The 23465-nt window shown below is 43.4% G+C and overlaps 1 protein-coding gene across 4 annotated transcripts in view; it reads left to right on the forward strand.

The window, feature by feature from the left end:
- The window catches only part of STXBP4 (syntaxin binding protein 4), a 259435-nt gene that overhangs the window by 50342 nt on the left and 185628 nt on the right, over window positions 1–23465 (forward strand). For all 4 annotated transcript variants that reach the window (XM_073606628.1, XM_073606627.1, XM_073606626.1 and 1 more), the window contains exons 5-9: window positions 84–228; window positions 3527–3602; window positions 7317–7396; window positions 11145–11241; window positions 15085–15197. In XM_073606628.1, the coding sequence (XP_073462729.1) occupies window positions 84–228; window positions 3527–3602; window positions 7317–7396; window positions 11145–11241; window positions 15085–15197 (511 nt within the window). The remainder of the gene's footprint in view (window positions 1–83; window positions 229–3526; window positions 3603–7316; window positions 7397–11144; window positions 11242–15084; window positions 15198–23465) is intronic.

The raw sequence follows: 23465 nt of genomic DNA on the forward strand, positions 1-23465 counted from the left end.
TTTTTATAAAATAGTTTTTTCTTTCTTCCTGATCAAGAAAATATATACAAAACTATTCTATGTTCTATTTTTAATGCTTGCAGGAAGAGTGCTTGCTGGGAAATTGCCTTCATCAGGTCAGGAAACATGCTTGCAAGCTCAGCTTCACTGACACACAGTGCTCAGATGCCAAGGGACACCAGGCTGAGGATGTCTTCCAATCCAGATGCTTCTGGGGCCTGTGGACCTGTACGTACATCAATGTCCTACCTGTATATAACAACTTTTAAAGACCGCTGGAAATCACTGACGTAGGCACAGCCAGTCATTGCCAATAGCTTCTGGGTTCCGTGCTGAGAGGCTGCCCTGCTGCATACTAAAAACAGGAGGTCGGCTGTTTGGCACGGGAACTTTTAGGAGAATGCATTCATTCGTAGAATGCAATAAAGCAAAGTGTTCTCTCTGGATGAGGTGAATGCTTGCATTCTTTAAGAAAAAGCAAAGCATTCTCTAAATGGTGCCCGTGCCAAATGGCCAACCTTCCTGTAATCAGCAGGGCAGCCGCTTGGCATGGGTCCTGTAAGCTAGTGGAGATCACTAGAATAGCAGTGTCTACTTCAGTGATTTCCAGGTTCTGGAAGATCAGCCAGGTGACTATATAACTATGTACAGTCAGGTCCATAAATATTGGGACATCAACACAATTCTAATCTTTTTGGCTCTATACACCACCACAATGGATTTGAAATGAAACAAACAAGATGTGCTTTAACTGTAGACTTTCAGCTTTAATTTGAGGGAATTTACATCCAAATCAGGTGAATGATGTAGGAATTACAACAGTTTGTATATGTGCCCCCCACTTTTTAAGGGACCAAAAGTAATGGGACAATTGGCTGCTCAGCTGTTCCATGGCCAGGTGTGTGTTATTCCCTCATTATCCCATTTACGAGGAGCAGATAAAAGGTCCAGAGTTCATTTCAAGTGTGCTATTTGCATTTGGAATCTGTTGCTGTCAACTCTCAATATGAGATCCAAAGAGCTGTCACAATCAGTGAAGCAAGCCATCATTAGGCTGAAAAAACAAAACAAACCCATCAGAGAGATGGCAAAAACATTAGGTGTGGCCAAATCAACTGTTTGGAACATCCTTAAAAAGAAAGAACGCACCGGTGATCTCAGCAACACCAAAAGACCCGGAAGACCACGGAAAACAACTGTGGTGGATGACCGAAGAATTCTTACCCTGGTGAAGAAAACACCCTTCACAACAGATGGCCAGATCAAGAACACTCTCCAGGAGGTAGGTGTATGTGTGTCAAAGTCAACAATCAAGAGAAGACTTCACCAGAGTGAATACAGAGGGTTCACCACAAGATGTAAACCATTGGTGAGCCTCAAAAACAGGAAGGCCAGATTAGAGTTTGCCAAACAACATCTAAAAAAGCCTTCACAGTTCTGGAACAACATCCTATGGACAGATGAGACCAAGATCAACTTGTACCAGAGTGATGGGAAGAGAGGTGTATGAACTGCTCATAAGCCAAAGCATACCACCTCATCAGTGAAGCATGATGGTGGTATTGTCATGGCGTGGGCATGTATGGCTGCCAATGGAACTGGTTCTCTTGTATTTATTGATGATGTGACTGCTGACAAAAGCAGCAGAATTAATTCTGAAGTGTTTCGGGTAATATTATCTGCTCATAATCAGCAAAATGCTTCAGAACTCATTGGACGGCGCTTCACAGTGCAGATGGACAATGACCTGAAGCATACTGCGAAAGCAACCAAAGAGTTTTTTAGGGGAAAGAAGTGGAATGTTATGCAATGGCCAAGTCAATCACCTGACCTGAATCCGATTGAGCATGCATTTCACTTGCTGAAGACAAAACTGAAGGGAAAATGCCGCAAGAACAAGCAGGAACTGAAGACAGTTGCAGTAGAGGCCTGGCAGACCATCACCAGGGATGAAACCCAGCGTCTGGTGATGTCTATGCGTTCCAGACTCCAGGCTGTAATTGACTGCAAAGGTTTTGCAACCAAGTATTAAAAAGTGAAAGTTTGATGGATGATTGTTAATCTGTCCCATTACTTTTGGTCCCTTAAAAAGTGGGAGGCACATATAAAAACTGTTGTAATTCCTACACCGTTGACCTGATTTGGATGTAAATACCCTCAAATTAAAGCTGAAAGTCTTCAGTTAAAGCACATCTTGTTAGTTTCATATCAAATCCATTGTGGTGGTGTATAGAGCCAAAAAGATTAGAATTGTGTCGATGTCCCAATATTTATGGACCTGACTGTAAATCTGTTTTTGGTTGTGACAAAATGTGGAACGTTTTTATGAGGTATGAATACTTTTTCAAGGCACTGTCTCAGTCTGTGACTCTGACTGTATATGTATGTATGTGTGTGTGTATATATATATAAAATCTCCTATCTATCTATCTATCCACACACGCATGCACTTCAGGTTTACACAGGCCTACCATAAAATATTTTTTATATATATAATATTTTATGGTAGGCCTGTGTAAACCTCAAGTGTGTGTATGTATGTGTATATGTGTGTGTGTATGTATATATATATATATATATATATATATATATATATATATATAAAAATATGTGTGTGTAGATCTAACTATCTATCTATCTATATATCAAAAAAGTCCAATCTGCAGAACCTGTCATTAAGTTGAGTTAAAAACTCGTAAGATTACAACAGTTTGGGATCTGAGGATCCTTCATCAGCGTCTGCAATTTTGAAATGTGACATGTTAGGTATCTATTTACTCGGCGTAACATCATCTTTCACATTATGCTAACTTTACTGTTTTGTTTTAAAAAACATATAATATTTGGGGGTTCTGTGTAATTTTCTAGCAAATGATGATTTTTACATGTAGGAGAGAAATGTCAGAGTTGGCCTGGTAGGCAAGTGGTTAAATACAGTTGTAATATAGATGTGTGAACTTCTTACCTGCTAAATAATTTGTAATTGTGTTTAGCAAGTCTTGACGTTCTGCTGGGAAAATCAGCCAGGTCCCTGACCTCTAGTGCAGCTAAGGGAAGTAAAATATAAATAGCGTATGATTCCCCCCCCCGCCCTACTCTGACAGCACTGGTGTCTCGTGATTGGCCTAATGCTATCACATAGGGACATGTAAAGACTTCTAGCCTTGTGGAAAGGTAATCCTATGCCTGTATGGACAGCGAAAAGCATCAATTAAATCCGTCATGTAGTTCTAAGCTCTGCTTGGAGAGTACTTAGAATTACCTGACCTGCATGGTCACAAAGCTCATAATAAGTAAGTCTTCCCCCAACATCAGATTGGCGGTTATAAGGGGATTCTGCTACAGAGGTGAACTGGTGGGTTCCAGCAAGGTCTGTGAGTTCCAGACATCGCTATTTGCATTCCAGTGGTGGTTTTCAGTTTAGACCAGAGTGTACCCCTTACTGTTGGCAATCTTTTTAGAAGATTTTTATAAGTTGCCTACGTAAGGTTCTAACTCCCGCTTGAATTCTGTTTTGTTTGCACAGGGTCAGAGTGGATATATTAAAGAGTCACGGTTAATCTCTTCCTTGGATCGAAACCTCTCAGACACGTCTGCGATAGGTAACCTTCTCTGCACGATTTTCACACTTTTTAATTTCACTCCCATCTCGTAGAAAGCCTGTCTCGTAATGCAGGCTTTATGGGCCGCACAAAAGACGCGGGCACCTCTTTAGAAAAGGCGGATAAAAGGCAGCTGAATGAGATGTCGGAGAGTTCCGAAAATAAGGCCCTCCAGCAGACCTCTTACAGTCGAGAGGCTTGAAATAACTGGGATGAGATGGCCGAGCATTCTCCAGGTAGCTCAAGTAATCAATAGATCTCACAGAAGACATATAATGAACAGACGCCTGCATCATCAAGTGAGATTAGGTTACCATGGCGGCAGCGTGCTTCCAATTTAATGCCGTGTTCAAGTAGATTGCTTTTTCTCTTTGCCTTTTTTAATGCAGCGAAGGAAAGGGACGTGCAAAGGTTAGGGCAGCAGTAGGCAAGTGCTAGATTGGCTACCGGGAAGTCTTTCTCTTGGAGAGAGCTGGTATTAAGCTTTAAAGCTGAACACCAGACATACGCTATATTACCAAAAGTATTGGGACACCTGCCTTTACACGCACATGAACTCTATTGGCATCCCAGTCTTATGCCCCGTACACACGATAGGATTTTCCGATGGAAAATGTGTGATAGGACCTTGTTGTCGGAAATTCCGACCGTGTGTAGGCTCCATCACACATTTTCCATCGGTATTTCCGACACACAAAGTTTGAGAGCTTGCTATAAAAATTTCCGACAACAAAATTCGTTGTCGGAAATTCCGATGTTGTATACACAAATCCGACGCACAAGGTGCCACGCATGCTCAGAATAAATAAAGAGATGAAAGCTATTGGCTACGGCCCCGTTTATAGTCCCGACGTACGTGTTTTACGGCACCGCGTTCAGAACGATCGGATTTTCCTACAACTTTGTGTGACAGTGTGTATGCAAGACAAGTTTGAGCCAACATCCGTCTGAAAAAATCCTAGGATTTTGTTGTCGGAATGTCCGACCGTGTGTACAGGGCATTAGTCCGTAGGGTTCAATATTGAGTTGGCCCACTTGCAGCTATAACAGCTTCAACTCTTCTGGGAAGGCTGTCCACAAGGTTTAGGAGTGTGTCTATGGGAATGTTTGACCATTCTTCAAGAAGCATATTTGTGAGGTCAGGCACTGATGTTGGATGAGAAGGCCTGGCTCACAGTCCGCACTCTAATTCATCCCAAAGGTGTTCTATCCAGTTGAGGTCAGGACTCTGTACAGGTTCCTCCACCCCAAACTCGCTCATCCATGTCTTTATGGATCTTGCTTTGTGCACTGGTGCGCAGTCATGTTGGAACAGGAAGGGTCCATTCCCAAACTGTTCCCACAAAGTTGGGAGCATGAAATTGCCCAAATTGTCCTGGTATGCTGACGCCTTAAGAGTTCCCTTCACTGGAACTAAGGGGCCAAGCCCAACCCCTGAAAAACAGCCCCGCACCATAATCACCCCTCTACTATATGATTTGGACCAGTGCACAAAGCAAGGTGCATAAAGACATGGATCAGTGAGTTTGGGGTGGAGGAACTTGACTGGCCTGCACAGAGTCCTGACCTCAAACCAATAGAACACCTTTGAGATGAATTAGAGTGTAGACTACGACCCAGGCCTTCTTGTCCAACATCAGTGCCTGACCTCACAAATGTACTTCTGGAAGAATGGTCAAACATTCCCATAGACACACTCCTAAACCTTGTGGACAGCCTTCCCAGAAGAGTTGAAGCTGTTATAGCTGCAAAGGGTGGGCCAACTCAATATTGAACCCTATGGACGAAGACTGGGATGCCATTAAATTTCATGTGCGTGTAAAGGCAGGTGTCCCAATACTTTTGGCAATATAGTGTATATTGAATGTTATGTGTGGCCATTGGGTGATGTCAGGGGCCTCATTTAAGGCCCCTTTTAGCTCACAAGTTGACAACCACTGCTTTAAAGGATCAAGGATCACAGGACTAAATTTCTAAGCATTTGGTCACATGACGGGCCACAGTGTGATCCCAAAAGATCAGTTGCTATAGAACCAGTCAATATTTCTGCACTACTCTCGTCTTTTATCCCTTTTAAAAGAAGGTCCTAATTGGCAGGTGTCCCAATACTTTTGGTAATACTGTGTGTATAAAAATACAAATGCATGCATCACTGTAAACTTTAAAGTGGTTGTAAAGGCAGAAGATTATTTTTACCTTAGTGCATTCTATGCAGTAAGGTAGAAAACCTTCTGCATGAAGCTTCCCCTGAAACCCCCCTAAAAACATATCTGCGCGTGATCTCAGTCCAGTGATGTGCATGAGAGCCGAGGCCATTGGCTCCCACAGCTCTCAATCAGAGCCACTGACAAGGGCCAAGCCCCACCTCTGTATGTCAGATGATACTTCCACCACTTTAGTGACAATACCATTTTCATTTTTTTCAATTTTTTTTTTTTTTTTTATTTATATTTCTTTTTTCTTTTTCTGTTATTATTTTTTATTGTTTTATTTATTTTTATTTCTAATTTTAATTGTATTTTTATTATTAGAAAAATAGACAGCGATCATTGCGCAGTAAGCAATTACATACTGCGCAATGATCGCTGTCTATTTTTCTATGAGGATGGATAAGGTTTACATATAGCACATTGGGGTCAGCAAGGAAAACTTTGCAGGTGGAGTGGTTATCCCTTCTAAATGAACCAAAGGCGCATTTATACTGGCATCTGGTGAGTGGCCACTCCATGTGGTGGTGGTAGTGTCACTAAAGTGGTGGAAGTATCACAAAGAATCACGGATGATTGACTTTATAAGCACAAAAATAATATGTTTATAAAGGACAGTCTATAAGGAGACCTTTGTATCGATTAGCACATTGCACAAGAACTTGGATATTATAGTTTTGATATTTTGGATGTAATTGTTTAACATATATATTGATTTCATGTTGTAATATATTTAGGGTATATATGGTTGTTTGAACAAGGATTTAAGAAAAACTGTGTACCATTGCATAAGATTTATGTTTTAAGCATATCTATATATACTGTATATATATCTAGATATCGATATAGATATCTCTCTCTCTCTCTCTCTCTCTCTTCTCTCTCTCTCTCTCTCTCTCTCTCTCTCTCTCTCTCTCTCTCTCTCTCTCTCTCTCTCTCTCTCTCTCTCTCTCTCTCTCTCTCTCTCTCTCTCTCTCTCGATATGTGTGTGTGTGTATGTATATATATTATTTATTTATTTTTATTTTTTTTAATGTTTTTCGCACATGCATGATTCTCAAGAGAGTGGTGTATTTAAATTAGAGTAGCGCAGTCAACACAAATGTAATTGAAGTTAAAGGACTGCTCCCCGCTGTAGAGAAAGCACGTGCAATGTCACAGGAAGCACAACGAGACTGTTGGGGGGGATTGGGGAATGTATGTATACCTTTATTTTTTTTTAAAGTGTGGCAGAGGGGGGCAGGTGGTAAGGAGCTGTAGATAGGCTTTAGCTCTTACACGATGCAGTTATAAATTAGAGCTCATATAGGACACATAATCACGTTATCCGTGACCGCCTCTATATATTCCATTCCTGTGATGACCTTTAGAAGCCTCAGTCATAAAACCGCTGATTGACTCTTCCAATCAGATGATTAGCTGTTGAGCAAAGCAGGAAAAGTCAAGCTGCACTGAATTACCATTAGCGGCTGTAATTAACTCACACCCTGGTGTTTGTTGTTTACAGTTCCTCATCAGGGACCCAGCCGGGAAAGGTTGATTCCTCTCACCCCTGATGTCCGGCTGAAAGTGGAAACTTTGGAAATGGTAAGAGACGAATTCGATGACGTGGTTTATAATAATATATATATTATATTTATTTACATTACACTATCTACAATCAGTGGCTGTTATGTTCCATTTACCTGCTTAGTACCCACAGAAAAGTTTAAATTGTCAGCAACAATACTCAGGTTTGCCTTGGCTTTGAAATTATACTTGGTTGTATTGAAGCTGTACTGATAGAAATACACAATTGCTGACCTTCTAAAGAAAGTGCTGGGTACCTGGCTGTCCTTGGCTTCACTTTTTTGAGTCGCTAAGCAAGGACAAGCATACAGATAGGAAAGCTGGAATGAAAGTGGATCTCCTAATCTGCATACTTGTCAGGGACTGAAGCCATTAGATCACCTTGACAGCAAAGGGTGAGAGGAATGCAAAATAAGCAGAAGTAGCGCTTATATCTTATGTCTTCAGTATACAGGGCATCCGGAAAGTATTTGCAGCGCTTCACTTTTTCGATGTTTTGTTATGTTACAGCCTTATTCCAAAATGGATTCAATTAATTATTTTCCTCAAAATTCTACAAACAATACCCTATAATGACAATGTGAAAGACGTTTGTTTGAAATCTATGCAAATTTATTAAAAATAAAAAAGGAAGAAAATCCCATGTACATAAGTATTCTTCCTTTTTTATTTTTAATAAATTAAATGCTCAATACTGCTCAATACTTTGTTGAATCACCTTTGGCACCAATTACAGCCTCAAGACTTTTTGAGTATGATGCTACAAGCTTGGCACACCTATTTTTGGGCAGTTTCTCCCATTCTTCTTTGCAGGACCTCTCAAGCTCCATCAGGTTGGATGGGGAGCTTCGGTGCACAGCCATTTTCAGATCTCTCCAGAGATGTTTAATCAGGTTCAAGTCTGGGCTCTGGCTGGGCCACTCAAGGACATTCACAGAGTTGTCCCGTAGCCACTCATTCGTTATTTTGGCTGTGTGCTTAGGGTTGTTGTCCTGTTGGAAGATGAACCTTTGCCCCAGTCTGAGGTCCAGAGCGCTCTGGAGCAAGTTTTCATCAAGGATGCCTCTGTACATTGCTGCATTCATCTTTCCCCCGATCCTGGCTAGTCTCCCAGTTCCTGCTGCTGAAAAACATCCCTACAGAATGGTGCTGTCACCACCATGCTTCACTGTAGGGATGGGTGATGAGTGGTGCCTGGTTTCCTCCAGACATGACGCCTGCCATTCAGGCCAAAGAGTTCAGTCTTTGTTTCATCAGACCAGAGAATTTTGTTTCTCATGGTGTGAGAGTCCATCAGGTACCTTTTGGTAAACTCTAGGCGAGTTGCTATGTGCATTCTACTGAGAAGTGGCTTCTTTCTGACCACTCTACCATACAGGCCTGACTGATGAAGGGCTGCAGAGATTGTTGTTCTTCTGAAAGGTTATCTTCTCTCTAAAGAGAAATGCTGGAGCTCTGACAGAGTGAACATAGGGTTCTTGGTCACCTCCCTGGCTAAGGCCTTTCTCTCCCGATCGCTCAGTTTGGCTGGGCGGCCCACTCTAGGAAGAGGCCTGGTGGTTCCAAACTTCTTTCATTTACGGATGATGGAGGCCACTGTACTCATTGTGTCCTTTAATGCTGCAGAAATTTTTCTGTACCCTTTCCCAGATCTGTGCCTCGATACAAGCCTGTCTCAGAGGTCTACAAACCATTGCTTGGACTTCATGGCTTGGTTTGTGCTCTGACACGCACTGTTAACTGTGGGGCCATATATAGACAGGTGTGTGCATTTCTAAATCATGTCCAATCTCTAAATCCTTAAGGTTTCTTGGCTGTCACTTGGCAACTCGAAGTTTCAGCTCCCTCCATAAATTTTCTATAGGATTAAGGTCTGGCGACTGGCTAGGCCACTCCATGACCTTAATGTGCTTCTTCTGGAGCCATTCCTTTGTTTCCTTGGCAGTATGTTTTGGGTCATTGTCATGCTGGAAGACCCATCCACGACCCATCTTCAGTGTTCTGGCTGAGGGAAGAAGGTTCTTATCCAAGATTTTACAATACATGGCCCTGTCCAATGGCCCCTCAACGTGGCAAAGTTGGCCTGTACCTTTAGCAGAGAAACAAACATGGCAAGTCGAGTTAATACCAACGAGCTCAGTTTTGGTCTCATCTGACCACAGCATTTTCTCACAATCCTTCCCAATCATGTAGATGTTCAGTGGCATGACTGTACATGTGCCTTCTTGAGGAGGGGGGACTCGCTGTTCCATTCCATGTGGTTCGGCAGGGGGGTGTGGTTGAGTTCCTGCACCTATTCTCTGAGAAAAAAAGCCCTGGATAAATTTATGATGTTACAGATACAACCAGTCCTTTGAGGGCAGGCAGAATGCTGATGTGGCCCGCAAAGTAATTGAGTTTGACACCCCTGATCTATGGTCAAAGTTGCTTCTCTTCCCCTTCTTATGTTTGATCAAGCAACAACGAAACCTGCTGACCGTGTCTGGATGCTTTTTGTATTTAGTTGCGGCCAAATTGTATGCGGTTTCTCTAAAAGTTAAGTCACTTGGTATATAGTATTAGCACGCTTTATAGAACTTCCTAATTTCTTCTGGGTGCACAGTTGGTCCAGATGGAATGTGTGGTTAGTATTTTCCTAAATTCCAGTTCTGATGAATTGTGGAGCAAACCAATAATTTGCCCATTCACAGAAAAGCAATAGATTTGCTTTAAAGAGGACCTCAACTCAAAAATATAGTAAACATCTACAATTTGTTATTTTTTAGGAATTTCAGAAAAAAAAATAAACGTGCACTTCTGGTATGTGACTGTGCCTGGACACTTATGTACTCATGTGTTTAGTCTCATAGCTGTATACCTACAATGTGAAATCTACTGTGACCCCCAGACATGAAGCAAAGGCCTGCCCCTAAAAGGATGGGTGCCTTCATACATAGACACAATTCAGAATAAGGCATGGCAAGTCAGTAATGAAGAAAGATCAGCAACAGGATGACCACAAACAATACTGTTGACTAGTGCTTTGCCCTCTGTCTGCTTTGTTTGGACATAGCTTCCATTGTTAAAGAGGAGCCCCAGCCCCCCAACAAAAAAAAGTCAGCAGCTTCAAATACTGTAGCTGGTGACTTTTTCTATTAAGGCATTTACACCCACGGATCCCACGGTGTTCTGCTCAAGCTGATTCTTGAATCAGCTCTTGGGTGCTAGCCCCGCCATCTTTGGTAAGGAAAACCAACTTTTTCATAGTTTTCAACTTCGCATGTGCAAATCGCGCTACACTTTTTCAATGGGCCGGCTGTGGCGAGGGCCGAACTCCTGGCTAAGTTTGCGGTGGTGAACTCAGCAGGAAGTGGGAGCAGGTACCTATCAAAACCAGGTACCTGCTCCCCCCATAAGGTTCCAAATGTGGCACCGGAGAGGGAGGAGGCAGATAAGCGGAACTTCCCCTTTTGGGTGGAGCTCCACTTTAATTTTATTTTTTATGGAAAGAAAACCATGTGCTAGCTCGAAGTAGCTCTAGCTGGAGCTTACACAGAGCTGAAAACTCTTCCTATCAGGCCAATCGCTAAGTACCAGCGTATTAAGTCACATGTGCGTCCATACCTGAAAGTAGCAGATATTTTCACTTCCTGTGGCTATGAACAGAACAAAGGGGGAGTAAAGACAACATATGTGCCTGGATGGTAAAGCAAAGCCGTTACATTGATCTGCATGGGCATGACGCACCTTTCTATAGTAACAGCTTTTTTTTTATGTGTTTCCGCAGGCACTACATTTTCTTGGCATAAGCCCAACAGAGGAACAGAAACGTTTATTAAGATCCCGTATACATATGGATGCCAGTGGAACAGTGTCATATGGAGGTGATTTACTAATAATAATGACATTATCATGTGGTGTTTTCTTTTTCTTGTTGTACCAAACATATGTTTTTAGGCCTCTTACATATAGACACCTAAAAACACATTTTTTAAAATTTTTTATATTATCTAAATGCAGCCCATTGTTTCTAATGAGCCTGTACACAAAGGCGCAAAACTTGTGCTATGTATAGATCAGTAAAAAAAAAAAATCTGGGTTGGTGGACGGTATTTTACACGCATTTGATACAACCCAAGAAAAGCTAGAAGAATTTTTACAAGCATTTATGCATATGCGCATTTATATTATAGCCCAATCTTCACTGGTCTCACGATTCGATTATGATTAGCATGTCAACGATTCACCACGATTACTGCACGTGGTTTTCATTAAAAAATTAATTACACAGCCCATTTATAGTATACACCCCCCCCCCCATTTACATTACACAGCACATTTATATTACACAGCCCATTTATGCAGCGACCCCCCCCTCTCCTGTGCGTACCGCCAGAAGTGTGAGCTTGTTCGCTTCACACTTGACTTCCCGCAGAACACACACAGGAGAGGGGGGTTGGAGACGGAGCAGATCGGCTGTCTCCTCTCTCATCCCATGCAAGAGAGGAGAAAGGGAGAACTGTAAATGACGGCTGTGAGCTGTATGAGAGACAGGTTCTCAGCTCAGAGACCTGCGACTAGCAACCCTGCTGCGGCCCCCTGACAGTGGTGGAATGCCAGGGCCCTGTCACAAGTGCGACTGCTGTGTCACTGGTCGTTCTGCCATTGCCACATGCCCATATATACACTGATTTTAGTAATAAACTGACCCTTAATAACAGTCTTCTATTCAGGCATCACCAACTGTTGCTGTCCCAGGTGGAGTGCATTTGGTATCACTCCACCTCTGACAGCATCCGGCGCTATACAGGCAGTGGCTTATGCGGCTTTGCTCCACAGCTGCTTGCTTCCTCTACCGTGGGCTTCATTGACAACACTTATGCTCTGGGATGGCAGGTCAGAAACCCACGATCTCCGCTTGCTGAACCACCATCTCAGTGCAGGAGGTCGCGGGCCACATCAGAGCAGGATAACGTTTGAGCATCCCTGATGTACACCTTTTGGAAAGTGATCCAGAAACTGCTAAGGAGCCCTGAAACAACGGGCAGATCTTGATAGGGGTGTTTCCAGGAAAATTTCATCACTCAAAGGAAAAAATACAGCCAAAGCTCGTCTGGCTGTACCTCTCTTATGGATCACAGGAGTACAGTTCGTATTGTGACCCATTTTCAGCAGAGATGTATGTGTGTGTGTGTGTATATATACACAGTCAGGTCCATAAATATTGGGACATCGACACAATTCTAATCTTTTTGGCTCTATACACCACCACAATGGATTTAAAATGAAACGAACAAGATGTGCTTTAACTGCAGACTTTCAGCTTTAATTTGAGGGTATTTACATCCAAATCAGGTGAACGGTGTAGAGATTACAACAGTATGTATATGTGCCTCTCACTTTTTAAGGGACCAAAAGTAATGTGACAATTGGCTGCTCGGCTGTTCCATGGCCAGGTGTGTGTTATTCCCTCATTATACCATTTACAAGGAGCAGATAAAAGGTCCAGAGTCCATTTCAAGTGTGCTATTTGCATTTGGAATCTTTTGCTGTCAACTCTCAATATGAGATCCAAAGAGCTGTCACTATCAGTGAAGCAAGCCATCATTAGGCTGAAAAACAAAACAAACCCATCAGAGAGATAGCAAAAACATTAGGTGTGGCCAAATCAACTGTTTGGAACATCCTTTAAAAGAAAGAACGCACCAATGAGCTAAGCAACTCCAAAAGACCCAGAAGACCACGGAAAACAACTGTGGTGGATGACCAAAGAATTCTTTCCCTGGTGAAGAAAACACCCTTCACAACAGTTGGCCAGATCAAGAACACTCTCCAGGAGGTAGGTGCATGTGTGTCAAAGTCAACAATCAAGAGAAGACTTCACCAGAGTGAATACAGAGGGTTCACCACAAGATGTAAACCATTGGTGAGCCTCAAAAACAGGAAGGCCAGATTAGAGTTTGCCAAACAAAATCTGAAAAAGGCTTCACAATTCTGGAACAACATCCTATGGACAGAACTTGTACCAGAGTGATGGGAAGAGAAGAGTATGGAGAAGGAAAGGAACTGCTCATGATACAAAACATACCACCTCATCAGTGAAGCATGGTGGTGATAATGTCATGGCGTGGGCATGTATGGCTGCCAATGGAACTGGTTCTCTTGTATTTATTGATGATGTGACTGATAAAATATATAATAAATATATAAATATGCCATAAATCTATCCCCTATTTTGTAGACGCTATAACTTTTGCGCAAACCAATCAATATATGCTTATTGCGATTTTTTTTTTTTTTTTTTAATTTTTTTACCAAAAATATGTAGTAGAATATGTAGCAGCCTAAACTGAGAAAAAAAAATCTTTATATACTCTTTGGGGATATTTAGTATAGCAAAAAGTAAAAAATAATGTGTTTTTTTTCAAAAATGTTGCTCTTTTTTTGTTTATAGCACAAAAAATAGAAACCACAGAGGTAATCAAATACCACCAAAAGAAAGCTCTATTTGTGGGGGAAAAAGGATGTCAATTTTGTTTGGGAGCCACGTCGCACGACCGCGCAATTGTCAGTCAAATCGACGCAGTGCCGAATCGCAAAAAGTGCTCTGGTCTTTGGCCAGCCAATTGCTCCGGGGCTGAAGTGGTTAAACAATAAACATGTCATACCTACCTGCTGTGTGCAATAGTTTTGCACAGAGCAGCCTCGATCCACCTCTTCTGGCATACAGTACAGGACATTGGTCCCTGCTCTCAGCCTGCTGCCTTTCCTTATTGCTTGCTATAAAACTTTAGTCCCATGGAGTTGGTGGGGGTTATATGAGGGTGCACTGAGGATATTCCTGGCAAGGCTTTTGCCAGTGTCCAGTCAACGGATGGTAGTGGAAACTAATCCATGGTCTATGGCTACAAGTCGTGTCAGGGGCGTTGCTAGGTCTCCAAAAGCTCTGGGGCTAGAGCCCATAGCAGCGTAGTAAAGAAGTCATACGCTCGGACGGGCATACACATGTATATACAATAATATACGTGTGTGTGTATATATCCCCAGAGAGCCCCCCACTTACATCAGAGCCCCCAGAGAGCACCCCACTTACATCAGGATCCCCAGAGAGCCCCTTCTTACATCAGGGTCCTCAGAGAGCCCCTTCTTACATCAGGGTCCCCAGAGAGCCTCCCCCTTGCATCAGGGTCCCCAGAGAGCCCCCCACTTGCATCAGGGTTTCCAGAGAGCCCCCCTTACATTAGGGTCCCCAGAGATCTCCCCCTTACATCAGGGTCCTCAGAGAGCTCCCCCTTACATCAGGGTCCCCAGAGAGCCCCCCACTTGCATCAGGGTCCCCAGAGAGCCTCCCCCTTAAATCAGGGTCCCCAGAGAGCCTCCCCCTTAAATCAGGGTCCCCAGAGAGCCTCCCCCTTAAATCAGGGTCCCCAGAGAGCCTCCCCCTTAAATCAGGGTCCCCAGAGAGCCTCTCCCTTAAAATCAGGGTCCCCAGAGAGCCTCCCCTCCCCTTGGGGACCCCTGCAAAGACTCAGGGCTATGGATCCCAGATTCAGATCTATAGTCCCAAAAGCCACCCCCTATCGATGCCACTGAGTCATGTCCTGTACTGTACTCCAAGATATAGAATTTGCAGTCAAGTCAAAATTCCCATTTTTTTTAACTTGAAGCCCTGGCTTTTTTAAGTGCAACCTTAAACCATAACTACCATTTTATTTTACTCTTTTTAGACTTTGTTCGGGTAAGCAAAGAGATGTTTAACCTTCAGCTAGAGGACAAAGACTTGGAGCACCTGTTGAAAATGAACGAAGGCATACAGTTATTGGACCTAGTCACAAATCAGGTGAAGTTCCTCTATCATACACTCATCTGAACAAATTATGCTGAACCTCATTTGGCCTCTTTTATTTAATAGTAAAATACATTTAAAATAAAGTGTTTCCTGAAGCCAAGTCCGGTATTTGAGCCAAGATCTGTTGGTTGCTGGGGAGTCTGATCTTGCAGTATGTGTAAACAAGACCCGTTTTCGGGGTAAAAGTTTTGTTAAAGTTTATAAGCTGAATTGCGCATCTTTATGATTCTACTGGAACAGACTGCTGCCCAACATGCAATCCCAACAAGCATTTAGAATATCTAAGTTCATGCTGTTTGCAAGCATATTTATCCATCTGTTTGTGTACCCTATTGCCTAACAAACAAGCAATAGTTTGTGGGAAAATTATACAGAATTCCTGGAGAGATCAGAACTAAACTAGTTTGTTTTTAAAAGAATTTGCAGCTTCTAAAAATGTTTTCATGGGAACAAGCATTTTTTAGTAAGTAGAATGCGCTTCTTAAGTATTTTACTTTAGTGGAAGTAAAGTAATTTTTTCAAAAAGTGCTGGCAGGTGAACTTTTTTTTGACAGAAGAAAATGTTTAAATCTCATCTGTCATAAATATTTCTTCCTGACTATGAGCACTTTTTTCTGTGGGAGTACACTGAGCAATGCGTACACAGTTCATTGTACAGTCTTGGCACAATTATGTAAGGCCCCTTTCACACGGGTGGACCGATTAGGTCCACCTGTCAGTTTTTTAAGGTGGAACCCAATCTAACCATCCATTTCTCTCCATGGAGCAGCGGATGTCAGCGAACACCCGGTCCGATCCTGTCTGCTAAAAACAAGCACTAATATTTTCCCTGAAACAGCTTGGTACTGCAGTGCTTATTCCTCTGGAGGTATGGACTTGCAAGTTCAACCATTGTAAGCTTGCATTTTGTAGAATTTTTATCTTTTTTATTTTATTTTTTTCTACTCTATCATTTGGCAGCTGGGTTTTGTATGCATAGCTGGCTGCCAGCTAAAGCTTGTATGCTTAAACCTTTTATGGGCTTGAGTCTAAAGCCTGGATGCCCACACCAAATTTAGCAGAAATTTCGCCTGGAGATGGGCTTTGTCGTGAGGATGATAATAATTATTTTACATACCTAAATGATTTAAAAAAAATTTTTAAGGATATAGAAAGCTTTTATTTGGTATAAAGTTTTAATAATACTATACTTTTCATATTTTTTTACCAGTTGTTACGTGTTTTTAGTTATTTACACCTCACCAGTGTCTAAACTGGTGTACTTAACCTGCAAGGAACTTTTTTCTTCTTCTAGAACTGTATTCTTCTGTCCATCGGTCGGACTCCAGTTCACTCCAGGACTCCAGTTCACTAAAAGAAACTTTACCACCTTTACCTGGATGTGGTTCAAGCTGTGAGAGTCCATCTCTCAACCTCTGCTTCCTTCAGAAAGTCTGATTGCCTTTTTGTCATCCCAGGTGGACCTTCTAAGGGTGCACTGAGTTCTCATTACACCATTTTTATGTGGCTCAGGCAGCCCATCATCTACGGTTATGGTTTCAAGGATCAGGTTTCACGCTTTCCTAGATCTAGAAGTGCTTTTAAGCATCCAGCAACTCTTTCCAAGATTTTCAAGGCTGCCACCTGGTCCTGTGTTTAGACATTCTGCCAGGGGGATGTTGCAGCCTCATATGATACCAACCTTCGGTATAAGGTTCTTCAGGTGGCCCTTTAGGTTGCAAGCAGTTCCCAGACCTGTTAGCGTTTGTTGTTTTTCCCACCCTTCAATTGGATTGCTTTGGATGTCCTAAGGATTAAAGACGACTTGTGTCCCTTAATAGAGAAGAATAAGAAAATAGGATTTTTGTAAACTTTACCACCTTTACCTTGGTGTAGAATCATTTGCTTAGAGTCCATTAGGAAACATAGATCCCACCTCTCTGTGTTTTAATTATGCTCTTAGTACTGCTTTGCTACAAAATTTAGCATTGCTGGTAGTGGGAAGAGTTTTATCCTGGGATAGCCTGATGGCCTACAGTTGTCTGCCGGTGTCCAATCCTTCTGTAGGTGGCAGTATAACAGAAGGTGAGGACTTCCTGTGTCCCTCAACAGACTCTGAGATAAAGATTTTGCTGTGAGTACAAAACATTTTTTTTTCTGTACTTGCTGAAAGTTAATTGAAAATGAAGGCAGCCACCACTTCTAAGGACATCCACTTAAAAAAATATTTAATCTGTTTCATATGGAATTATTTTATCCAAACTAAAGGGAACATATATTAGATAATGTTAATTTTGCATTCAAAAAAGTAAAAAAAAACTTCTGTTTTTCAACCTTTGTTTAGACATTTAAACTGTTCTCTTTCTTCCTTCTTGCTCTTCCTGTCTAAATACGTATTCCTTTCCTTCCTCTTTATATTACAACAGAGGATGTTGTCTGTCTCTCTGTGATTGTAGAAGGTAGGCACGGATGCAAATGCCAAGCAAACTCTGTTCCATGCTGTTTCTGTGACCCTTCAAACTAAAAAAAACAGCAACGGCTTTTATGGAAAACAAGCACTTAATTGCATATCTGTTGATTTGCTAAAGGAAAATAAGCAGTTCACTTTTCAAGGAAAGCTGTACTTTGCATTGGAATTTTCCCCCCAGCGCTTCGCAAATGTGGTGACATTCTATTTTGTAAAAAATACCCAATCATATGCAAGGAGGAAAACGCCAACCAAAAAACCCCACCATTTTTGCTTAGACAAGATTGGATGAGGGAAATTAGCTCGTTTACTAAGCCCTGGGGAAAAAATTCCTATGTAAAGTTGAGCTTCCCCTGCAAAGTAAACTGTCTATTTGCCTTTAGTAAATTAACCCCCCAGTGTCTACTTTGTGTTAGTTAAAATCTTGTCATAGTTGCACTATAGGATAGTACCTTGTATAACAGTACAAGCATGAAAAGCTAAGGTCACCTGTGAAATGTTTCTCATCCACATGAATATCACATAGCCAGAACACGTCCACCCAGAACGAGAGCTGCACCATCCCTTCGTCATTTGACGGTGGGTGGGCGGCAAGTGGTTAAAGTGCCTCTGATTAACCTCAATTAAACTTCAGCTGTTCTAGTAGATCTTTCCCGACATTTTCTTAGTCGCATCCTACAGCAAAAGCCATGGTCCACAAAGAGCTTCCAAAGTATCAGAGGGATCTCATTGTTAAAAGTTATCAGTCTGGAGAAGGGTACAAAAGAATTTTTAAGGCATTAGATATACCATGGAACACAGTGAAGACAGTCATCATCGAGTGGAGAAAATATGGCACAACAGTGACATTACCAAGAACTGGACGTCCCTCAATAATTGATGAAAAGACGATTAGAAAACTGGTCAGGGAGGCAACAAAGAGGCCTACAGCAACATTAAAGAAGCTGCAGGAATATCTAGCAAGTACTGGCTGTGTGGTACATGTGACAATAATCTCCCACATTCTTCAAATGTCTGGGCTATGGGGTAGAGTGGCAAGACTGAAGCCTTTTCTTACAAAGAAAAACAACCAAGCTCGGCTAAATGTTGCAAAAACGCATCTGTGGGAAATGGTCTGATGAAGCCAAGGTTGAACTTTTTGGCCATAATTTCAAAAGATATGTTTGGCGCAAAAACAACACTGCACATCACCAAAAGAACACCATACCCACAGTGAAGCATGGTGGTGGCTGCATTATGCTTTGGGGCTGTTTTTCTTCAGCTGGAAAAGGGGCCTTAGTCTAGGTAGAAGGAATTACGAACAGTTCCAAATACCAGTCAATATTGGTACAAAACCTTCAGGCCTCTGCTAAAAAGCTGAACACGAAGAGGAACTTCATCTTTCAGCATGACAATGATCCAAAGCGTACATCCAAATCAACAAAGGAATGGCTTCACCAGAAGAAGATTAAAGTTTTGGAATGGCCCAGCCAGAGCCCAGACCGGAATGCCATTGAAAATCTGTGGGTGATGTGTAGAGGGCTGTGCACAGGAGATGCCCTCGCAGTCTGACAGATTTGGAGTGTTTTTGCAAAGAAGAGTGGGCAAATACTGCCAAGATGTGCCATGCTGATAGACTCATACCCAAAAAAACTGAGTGCATCAATCAAAAGGTGCTTCAACAAAGTATTAGTTTAGGGGTGTGCACACTTATGCAACCATATTATGTTTTTTAATTTTACTTCCCTCCACCTAAAAGATTTCAGTTTGTTGTTCAACTGAGTTTTACAGTTTATAGGTCACATTAAAGGTGGAAATAGTTCTGAAATGATTTATCTTTGTCTCATTTTTTTACATCACAGAAACCTGACATTTTAACAGTGGTGTGTAGACTTTCTATATCTACTGTATATTTATTCTATCAGACCGCAAGTGCAATGTTTGAGCACTGCTTGAAGACAAAGGGATGCTTCATGCTTTGAATTTGTAGTTTGAATTGATCTGATCCAATATTTTGGATGTTTGTCAGTGGCAGACCCAAGGTTTGGGGTCTATGTATGCTCCTGTCATGGTTATGCAGTAATCTTCTCTGTCAGCTTACCTTCTCCTCATGTGTTCAGACTAAGAGGCCAGCCACTCACACTTGGCTGGTTTTATAACCTCTCCTCTAAACATGGCCCAACCCCAGGCCCTATCAAGGAACCCTATAGTAACCTGTGCATTGCAAGCCAGCGGTGCTGATCAAACATTGTGTGTTTGGCTTCCTGGTTCCTGTTTGCTGTGTGCTCTTCATTTGTCTCTGTTACCGACTTTGGCGTGTTCCCGACTATTCCTGTCCGCTCGTGACCCTGACCTTTTGGCGTGTCCCCGACTATCCCTGTTTGCCTGTGACCCTGAACCTTTGGTGTGAACGCTGTTGTTTTTGTCTGCTTGTGGCTCCGACCTTGGCTTGTCCCTTACTATCCCTATCTGTTGCCTACTGTGGGCGTGAGCTGGGGGACCCTGGGGGTCGCGACCTGGAGCCAGTTGCAGCCCAGTCCATCCTCATCACTAAAGGGTCTGGTGAACACCTGCTGGCTCTTAGACTCCGCGCCCTAGGGAATCTTACGCTCTAACCCCGGTGGGATTCGTGTTGGTGTTCCAGCAGCCCTGCCTTCCTTACCACCCTGACTCCCATCCGTAGCAGTCAGCTGTAGGGTCCACTACCTTGCGGTGCACTCCTGATCCCAACGGTGTGTATCTGTCACCTAGCCTCAAGGTGACCTGACAGTTTGTTCAGCCATGGACCCGGCTGATGTGCTGCTACCTGCAGACGATCCGTTGCAGGGCTTAGTTCGCAGACTTGAGACCCAGGAAACACATCAGACCCAGGTGATGCGATTCCTTTAGGATTTGGCATCCCGTTTTGAACAGGTTCAGGCTTCATTAGGACCCCCAGTTCAACAACCTCAACCGCTATCTGCTGCTGCACCTCTCCCACCAATTGCAGCCACACATTCATTACAACTGCCTCAGAACTTCCTGTCTGATCGTGCGAAAGTAGCCTATATTATATCCCTCCTGTCCGGCGAGCTGCAAGCTGGGGCTGCCCCTCTGTGGGAACTGAGTGATCCAGTGGTTTCTAGCCTGTCTGATTTCTTGAAACTTTTTAGAAATATCTTCGAGGAACCGGGTCATGTCTCCTCAGTGGCTAGCGCTCTTTTACGTCTCCGTCAAGAGTCCGCTTCTGTGGGACAGTATGCTCTTCAGCTCCGTATCCTCACAGCTGAATTGAGCTGGAATAATGAGGCCCTAGTTGCAACCTTTTTACATGGCCTCTCTGATAGAGTGAAGGATGAATTAGCAGGAAATCCCTTCCTGCTGATCTGGACGGTGTCATCACCTTGTGGAACCAGATCGATATTCGCTTTCAGGAGAGGTCCCTGGAAAAAAGACGCCAGCACTCCCTGTTCCTTAGGCAGCCTGAGCTCCCAGTCCCTTCTCTTCGATCCAAGGAACACCCCTTGCCTGCTGAGGAACCTATGCAGCTGGGCTGGACCAAGTTATCTCCTGAAGAACGCGCTAGGCGCAGAACTCTGGGCCTGTGCCTCTATTGTGGGGCCAAAGGTCATTTTCGTGATACTTGTTCTCTTCGTCCGGAAAAACGCTCAGGGCTAATACATCTGGAAGGTGGAGTATTAGACCCTGAAATATCACCTTCACCTTCTCGTCTTCTCCTTTCTGTGTTCCTTCATGTCGGCGCTTCCTCTCTTCCGTCACGGCACATCTGGATTCCGGAGCCGCTGTCAATTTCATGGATTGGGAAACTGCATCTTCCATGAGACTTACCCTTTTGCCCCTTACAATGCCATTGATGATCTTGGCGATTGATGGCACTGTTCTCCCAGGGGGGCCTTTCTACTTCTAGACCCTCCCTGTTAAGAGGTTGGTAGGAACACTCCACCAGGAGTGGATATCCTTCCTTGTCTTACCTAAGGCTTCATCTCCTATCATTTTAGGTCTTCCATGGTTATGGCTCCATTATTCACATGTTGACTGGACTGCTGGACAGATCTTGACTTGGGGTTCCTCCTGTTCCTCCTCCTGCCTACTCAAGGTACCCAAAAAGAGAAACTTCCTGTTGCCACCATCCCAGTATCTTCTGCTCTTCTAGCTGCATATAGCGATTTCTGGAATGTCTCCTGCAATAGTCGGGCTGAGGCACTCTCTGGGTCGTGTGGCACTCTTGATGAGGAGCCCACCTGTGAACTTGAGCCGATCATTCACTCCAGTTCCCTGGACCCGCTTGGACGCACACCCAGGCTAACTCGTCCACTAGTTCCACAGTCGCTACGCCCTGTGATGCGATTCTTTTGGTCGCTGCACCTGGCAATGCTGTTCAGTCGGTCTCTGCACCAGTTCAGCCTATGCCCAGTGAGCTTCCTGCTTCTTCTTATTCAGGACCTTCTGTAACCTGTCCTCTCTCTACCTCGGTTTCGGTCTCTGAGGATAATCTAAAGTATGAGGTCAGTCAAGTTCTGGATTCCCGGTGCCGTAGAGGCATTCTTCAGTACCTCGTACATTGGGAAGGGTTTGGTCTTGAGGAGAGGTCCTGGATCACTGCATCTGAGATCTTTGCGCCTCGTCTGTTGAGGAGGTTTCATCTGGAGTTTCCCTTTAAGCCTGGGCCCAGGCAGGGGAGGGGGAGGCCTCATAAGAGGGGGGGGTACTGTCATGGTTATGCAGTAATCTTCTCTGTCAGCTTACCTTCTCCTCATGTGTTCAGACTAAGAGGCCAGCCACTCACATCTGGCTTTATAACCTCTCCTCTAAGCATGGCCCCACCCCAGGCCCTATCAGGGAACCCTATATTAACCTGTGCACTGCAAGCCAGCAGTGCTGATCAACCATTGTGTATTCATTGTGTGTTTGGCTTCCTGGTTCCTGTTTGCCGTGTGCTCTTTGTTTTGTCTCTGTTACCGACCTTGGCGTGTTCCTGACTATTCCTGTCTGCTCGTGACTCTGACCTTTTGGCTTGTCCCCGACTATCCCTGTTTGCCCGTGACCCTGAACGTTTGGCGTGAACTCTGTTGTCCTTGTCTGCTTGTGGCTCCGACCTTGGCTTGTCCCTTACTATCCCTATCTGTTGCCTACTGTGGGCGTGAGCTGGGGGACCCTGGTGGTCATGACCTGGAGCCAGTTGCAGCCCAGTCCATCCTCACCACTAGAGGCTTTGGTAAACACCTGCTGGCTCTTAGACTCCGCGCCCTAGGGAATCTTATGCTCTAACCCCGGTGGGATACGTGTTGGTGTTCCAGCGGCCCTGCCTTCCTTACCACCCTGACTCCCATCTGCAGCAGTCAGCCGTAGGGTCCACTACCTTGCGGTGCACTCCTGATCCCTGCGGTGTGCATCTGTCACCTAGTCTCAAGGTGACCTGACGGCTCCCCTGTGGTTACTGATATTTCTTGCTGTACTAACTTTATACTGGATATGCAGCGGGAATCCTCTTTGCAAAGAATGAGTGAACTGTTATGCTGTATTCTTAGAATACTCCTGAAGAAGCTATAGTCTGGCGAAACATGTACAGATGAATACATTGATACTGTATAGATATTTCATGATGTTTGTATGAAAAATAATGACGTTTTAATGTTTATACCAAAAATTTGAATTTTTATACAATTTTTTTGTGTGGAGCCTTTAAAATCCAATCCTTCACTTCTGAATGAATTCTTATGAATTTGAATACTTTGGGGACATCCTATGCATTAAGGTGAAAAACACCTGGCAGTCACCGGCCCCCCAGCCCCCCCCATTTTACTTACCTGAGCCCCTTCATCTCTTCGGCGATG

The sequence above is a fragment of the Aquarana catesbeiana genome, linkage group LG12 (assembly GCF_042186555.1).
Source record: "Aquarana catesbeiana isolate 2022-GZ linkage group LG12, ASM4218655v1, whole genome shotgun sequence".
Taxonomy (NCBI): domain Eukaryota; kingdom Metazoa; phylum Chordata; class Amphibia; order Anura; family Ranidae; genus Aquarana; species Aquarana catesbeiana.